The sequence below is a fragment of the Hemibagrus wyckioides genome, linkage group LG07 (assembly GCF_019097595.1).
Source record: "Hemibagrus wyckioides isolate EC202008001 linkage group LG07, SWU_Hwy_1.0, whole genome shotgun sequence".
Taxonomy (NCBI): Eukaryota; Metazoa; Chordata; class Actinopteri; order Siluriformes; family Bagridae; genus Hemibagrus; species Hemibagrus wyckioides.
Window position 1 is genome coordinate 32309901 of NC_080716.1, and position 7500 is coordinate 32317400.

The 7500-nt window shown below is 44.3% G+C and overlaps 1 protein-coding gene across 1 annotated transcript in view; it reads left to right on the plus strand.

Annotated features, from left to right (window-relative positions):
- LOC131356812 (corticotropin-releasing factor receptor 2) overlaps window positions 1-1036 on the plus strand; it is an 80832-nt gene extending 79796 nt beyond the window's left edge. The window contains exon 12 of the mRNA XM_058396023.1: window positions 758-1036. Coding sequence (XP_058252006.1) covers window positions 758-898 — 141 coding nt within the window. The 3' untranslated portion in view covers window positions 899-1036. The remainder of the gene's footprint in view (window positions 1-757) is intronic.
- The last annotated feature ends 6464 nt before the right edge of the window (window positions 1037-7500 follow it).

Consider the following 7500-nt stretch of genomic DNA (forward strand, 5'->3'; position numbering starts at 1 on the left):
TCCTTCTGTTGAGTCCTCCATCTGTCCATCCATCCATCTGTCCATCCATTCATCCATCCATCCCTCCATCCATCCATCCATCCGTTGAGTCCTCTATCTGTGTATCCATCTATCCATCCATCCATCCATAGCTATTTCTGCTATTTCTATTTCCATCCATCCGTCCATCCGCCCATCCACCCATCCATCCATTCCTCTATCTGTATATCCATCCATCCATCCATCCATCCATTCTTTCATCCATCCACCCATCCATCCATTCCTCTATCTGTATATCCATCCATCCATCCATCCATTCTTCCATCCTTCTGTCCATTCCTCTATCTGTGTATCCATCCACCCATCCATCCATCCATCCATCCACGCTTCCATCTTGTCCAGTAATCTATCCATTTATCCATCCACTACACAGATTCATATATTACATCCTGAGAAACTCCAGACGATCTTTGATTAGATTTGTGTGTGTGTGTGTGTTTGTGTGTGTGTGTGTGTGTGTGTGAGTGTGAAGGCTATTTTTCAGTTTATTGATTAGCTCAGGGATCAGAAATAACCCTGCTGACTCTGAGTCATAAGACAAACACAAATGAAATATTTGACCTTAAACCTCATGCGTTAGAAAAGGGAGACATCTAATCACTCACACACACACACACACACACACACACACACAAATAAAGACATTATGTTATGCATATAAAGCTGCATTAACAACTGATTCCTGATGTAATTCTGTGTGTGTGTGTGTGTGTTTTAGGTGCGCTCTGCAGTAAGGAAACGTTGGCATCGTTGGCAGGATAACCACGCTCTCCGTGTTCGGGTTGCCAGGGCGATGTCCATCCCTACATCCCCTACTCGCATCAGCTTCCACAGCATTAAACATACCACTGCTGTGTGACACACACACACCATTACACACCTGGAACAGCTAACACACACCATTACACATCTGGAACAGCTAACACACCCCATTACACACCTGGACCAGGCAATACACCCCATTACACACCTGGAACAGGTAACACACCCCATTACACACCTGGAACAGCTAACACACACCATTACACACCTGGACCAGGCAATACACCCCATTACACACCTGGAATAGGTAACACTCACCATTACTCACCTGGAACAGGTAACACACACCATTACACACCTGGAACAGGTAACACTCACCATTACACACCTGGACCAAGCAATACACCCCATTACACACCTGGAATAGGTAACACTCACCATTACTCACCTGGAACAGGTAACACACCCCATTACACACCTGGAACAGGTAACACTCACCATTACACACCTGGACCAGGCAATACACCCCATTACACACCTGGAATAGGTAACACTCACCATTACTCACCTGGAACAGGTAACACACCCCATTACACACCTGGACCAGGCAATACACCCCATTACACACCTGGAACAGGTAACACACCCCATTACACACCTGGAACAGCTAACACACACCATTACACACCTGGACCAGGCAATACACCCCATTACACACCTGGAATAGGTAACACTCATCATTACTCACCTGGAACAGGTAACACACACCATTACACACCTGGAACAGGTAACACTCACCATTACACACCTGGACCAAGCAATACACCCCATTACACACCTGGAACAGCTAACACACACCATTACACACCTGGACCAAGCAATACACCCCATTACACACCTGGAACAGCTAACACACACCATTACACACCTGGACCAGGCAATATACCCCATTACACACCTGGAACAGCTAACACACACCATTACACACCTGGACCAGGCAATACACCCCATTACACACCTGGAATAGGTAACACTCACCATTACTCACCTGGAACAGCTAACACACACCATTACACACCTGGACCAGGCAATATACCCCATTACACACCTGGAACAGCTAACACACACCATTACACACCTGGACCAGGCAATACACCCCATTACACACCTGGAATAGGTAACACTCACCATTACTCACCTGGAACAGCTAACACACACCATTACACACCTGGACCAGGCAATATACCCCATTACACACCTGGAATAGGTAACACTCACCATTACTCACCTGGAACAGCTAACACTCACCATTACACACCTGGAACAGCTAACACACACCATCACACATCTGGAACAGGTAACACTCACCATTACACACCTGGACCAGGCAATATACCCCATTACACACCTGGAATAGGTAACACTCACCATTACTCACCTGGAACAGGTAACACACCCCATTACACACCTGGACCAGGCAATACACCCCATTACACACCTGGAACAGGTAACACACCCCATTACACACCTGGAACAGCTAACACACACCATTACACACCTGGACCAGGCAATACACCCCATTACACACCTGGAATAGGTAACACTCATCATTACTCACCTGGAACAGGTAACACACACCATTACACACCTGGAACAGGTAACACTCACCATTACACACCTGGACCAAGCAATACACCCCATTACACACCTGGAACAGCTAACACACACCATTACACACCTGGACCAAGCAATACACCCCATTACACACCTGGAACAGCTAACACACACCATTACACACCTGGACCAGGCAATATACCCCATTACACACCTGGAACAGCTAACACTCACCATTACTCACCTGGAACAGCTAACACTCACCATTACACACCTGGAACAGCTAACACACACCATCACACACCTGGAACAGCTAACACACACCATTACACACCTGGACCAGGCAATACACCCCATTACACACCTGGAATAGGTAACACTCACCATTACTCACCTGGAACAGCTAACACTCACCATTACACACCTGGAACAGGTAACACACCCCATTACACACCTGGAATAGGTAACACTCACCATTACTCACCTGGAACAGGCAATATACCCCATTACTCACCTGGAACAGCTAACACTCACCATTACACACCTGGAACAGGTAACACACCCCATTACACACCTGGAATAGGTAACACTCACCATTACTCACCTGGAACAGCTAACACTCACCATTACACACCTGGACCAGGCAATACACCCCATTACACACCTGGAATAGGTAACACTCACCATTACTCACCTGGAACAGCTAACACACACCATTACACACCTGGACCAGGCAATACACCCCATTACACACCTGGAATAGGTAACACTCACCATTACTCACCTGGAACAGCTAACACTCACCATTACACACCTGGAACAGGTAACACACCCCATTACACACCTGGAACAGCTAACACACACCATTACACACCTGGACCAGGCAATATACCCCATTACACACCTAGAACAGCTAACACACACCATTACACACCTGGACCAGGCAATACACCCCATTACACACCTGGAACAGGTAACACACACCATTACACACCTGGACCAGGCAATATACCCCATTACACACCTAGAACAGCTAACACACACCATTACACACCTGGACCAGGCAATATACCCCATTACACACCTGGAACAGCTAACACATACCATTACACATCTGGAACAGCTAACACACACCATTACACACCTGGAACAGGTAACACACCCCATTACACACCTGGAACAGCTAACACTCACCATTACACATATGGAACAGCTAACACACCCCATTACACATCTGGAACAGCTAAAGCCTAGTTCACACTACAGGATTTTAAGCCCCAATTTAAGACCGATTTTAAAAAAAATAACAAGCTGGCCGACAGATCGGTCTGTAATCGTGGGAAAATCAGCGGGTGATCAGCGCTCGGCAATCTTTATGTGTGAACTACTCAACGACGCATCAAAGAGACTCGCTGACGCGTCGCAGACAAAATCCAGATATCTGGCATGTTAAATATCTGGGACGGTCGGCCGACTCCACATCACGTGGTGTCAATAGTAGCTACGACCTCCAGCCAATGAGAGAGCAAGTCAACAGAGATGAGGTCACTGGAAGAAAAGCATCAGCAACATGGCTTCATAAATAGTGTGGACACAACATTTATTTTAATAAATTAACATTTATTTAGAGCGAGACTCCTGCCGACGTCCATTTTCAAAACAAACCTCTACCGAAAGTCTCGCGTCATTTCCGGATCCACCTGTCGCGTGTGTTTTCATGACAAAACAAAGAGTTGTTGTCAGATGGTGTGGTGTGCGACGCCCTCTTGTGGATCATTTACGAAGCGTTGCGTAGTGTGAACACCACAAGGACAAAAAGACATACAGTGAAGTCATGAAGTCTGAACAGCAAAGCGATCTGCCGACGGGTAAAGTCTTGTAGTGTGACCAGGCCTTAACACACACCATTACACATCTGGAACAGGTAACACTCACCATTACACACCTGGACCAGGCAATATACCCCATTACACACCTGGAACAGGTAACACTCACCATTACACACCTGGAACAGCTAACACACACCATTACACATCTGGAACAGCTAACACACACCATTACACATCTGGAACAGGTAACACTCACCATTACACACCTGGAACAGCTAACACACACCATTACACATCTGGAACAGCTAACACACACCATTACACATCTGAAGCAGGTAACACTCACCATTACACACCTGGAACAGGTAACACTCACCATTACACACCTGGACCAGGCAATATACCCCATTACACACCTGGAACAGGTAACACTCACCATTACACACCTGGACCAGGCAATATGCCCCATTACACACCTGGAACAGGTAACACTCACCATTACACACCTGGAACAGCTAACACACACCATTACACATCTGGAACAGCTAACACACACCATCACACATCTGGAACAGGTAACACTCACCATTACACACCTGGAACAGCTAACACACACCATTACACACCTGGAACAGCTAACACACACCATTACACATCTGAAACAGGTAACACTCACCATTACACACCTGGACCAGGCAATACACCCCATTACACACCTGGAACAGCTAACACTCACCATTACACACCTGGAACAGCTAACACTCACCATTACACACCTGGAACAGGTAACACTCACCATTACACACCTGGAACAGGTAACACTCACCATTACACACCTGGAACAGCTAACACTCACCATTACACACCTGGAACAGGTAACTTGATGAGATGACCGTTGTTTGACTCTGTGATCAGTTCTGATTGATGTGTAATTTTGTGGACGTTTCTGATGAAGGACTCAGTTGTATTTTCTGTCTTTTTGTGCACTTGTTAAAATGTATATAAAAGCTAAAATATTTAAAATTGTAAATATACTTTTTTCTGAACTTCTTGTCTTCAGTCTTCATTTTTAATCCTAATAATCATATGTATTGTTTATACTGCACTTTTTATCTGAGGCAAAGTGCTACAGTGTAGAACTAGTGGAAGAGACAAACTGAGGCAAAATCTCTCTCTCTCTCTCTCTCTCTCTCTCTCTCTCTCTCTCTCTCTCTCTCTCTCTCTCTCTGTGAACTACTTATTTCAGAATGATCCTTACTCATAATGACTCACTTTCCCTGAACAGCTCTTTCTCTGAATGACTCTATCTAAATGACTCTCCTTCTCTCTGGTTAAACTCTTCTGAAGGATTCTTTCTCAGAATGACTCTCTCTGAATGACACTCTGAACACCTCTCCCTCTCTCTGATTGACTCTTCTGAATGATTCTTTTTCTGAACGACTCCTCTGTCTCTGAAAGACTCCTCTCCCTAAACAACCTGAGCAAATCACTTTTTTTTTTAAATGACTCCCGTTCTCTAAACGACTCCTCTCTCTCTGAATGACTCCTCTCCCTAAATGATTCCTCTCTCTGAATGAGAGTTCATAGAAGCTACTCACTGGTGGTAAGTGGTCGCCTCGTCTCCTCCTGGGGTAGCTTTATCCATGTCTAAAAGGCTTTACAATATTTAAAATATAAATGATACTTTTAAATATAAGAAGTGTACCCCTAAAATACCTCTCCTGTTCTCTCATTTCTCTCAAAGTTCTTTTTGTTTCCTTCCCTTAGTCCAGCTTCTGGATCTTCACAGCATTCAGCATCCTCATACAGTCCAGGAGTCTGCCCAGAACGTGTCTGGGTTAATATCCAGATATTCTAATAGAAAATCAGATCCTCAACCGAAATAGAATCCAGATTTGAGTGACTCTTATTCTCAAATGAGATCACTTTCAGCACTTGACGTCCTGCACCGTATATCCCACAGGAAATGGATTCAGCACTTATACGAAGTGCCGTTCAGCAAACGCATTATCCAGGGGAATGCATCAGGAAGCCCTTGTGATGACTCTGATCTACAGTACTACTTGAAGAAAATCACCCTGGAAGTACAGAATATAAGGAGATAGAACATTAGCTTATACATGTGAGCTGACATTTCTGCTGTTAGCGCTCGGCTAGCAAACCAACACACAGCAGCCAAAATAAACTTTGCCAGAGATTTTTTTTTTATACACTTACAACTGGGAAATGCTCAGTTATGTAGACCAGAAAGCCAAACATAAATAAACTCATCCAAGATTCATCCTGTTATAATAAGCTCCAATCTTCTGGAAGGCTTTCAGCTAGCTGTTGGAGCTCAGCTGTGGGGATTTGTGTTTGGGGAAGAACCACAGATGTGTGTGTCGTGATCATGGGGGTGTGGCTACATGGTGCATATTAGAGATAATCACAACCAGGGATTACACGCGAAAGTAAATGAAGAAATAAAATGTAGGCACTTGTAAGATCTAAGCAGCTCTCGGAGCCACAGATGGTAACCAGATACTCTACCCGGACTTTGCTACCCTGATGTTTTTGTTGTTGGTTGACTAAAAGCCTGGTTTAAGGAGGTCACAGTTTCTCAGGAGCTTTCAGGGTGTATAATGTCCATGTGGACACTCTGTCCATGTGACATGTCTTTACCCATAATCCTGTGTGGCAGTTTTGTGTAAAGCTTGAGGTCACCCTGGAGAAGTCAGAGATGTGTTCAGCAGAGGAATTTGATAGTACCAGCTGCTGGGTCAGTTCCTGGGTTATGGGTCATGATGATGATGATGATGATGACGATGATGATGATGAAGATATTTCTGATTTCCCATGATGCACATTGTGGAGAATTATATCAGTGACTCTTTTCTAACACTATGATACTGTTCATAATCAGATATAGATTCTACACCAGTCCCTCTCTCTCTCTCTCTCTCTCTCTCTCTCTCTCTCTATCTATCTATCTATCTATCTATCTATCTATCTATCTATCTATCTATCTATCTATCTATCTGTCTCTCTTTCTCTGTCTGTCTCTCTTTCTCTGTCTATCTATCTATCTATCTATCTATCTATCTATCTATCTATCTATCTATCTATCTATCTATCTATCTATCTATCTCTCTTTCTCTGTCTGTCTGTCTGTCTCTCTCTGTCTGTCTGTCTGTCTGTCTGTCTCTATCTATCTATCTATCTATCTATCTATCTATCTATCTATCTATCTATCTATCTATCTATCTATCTCTCTTTC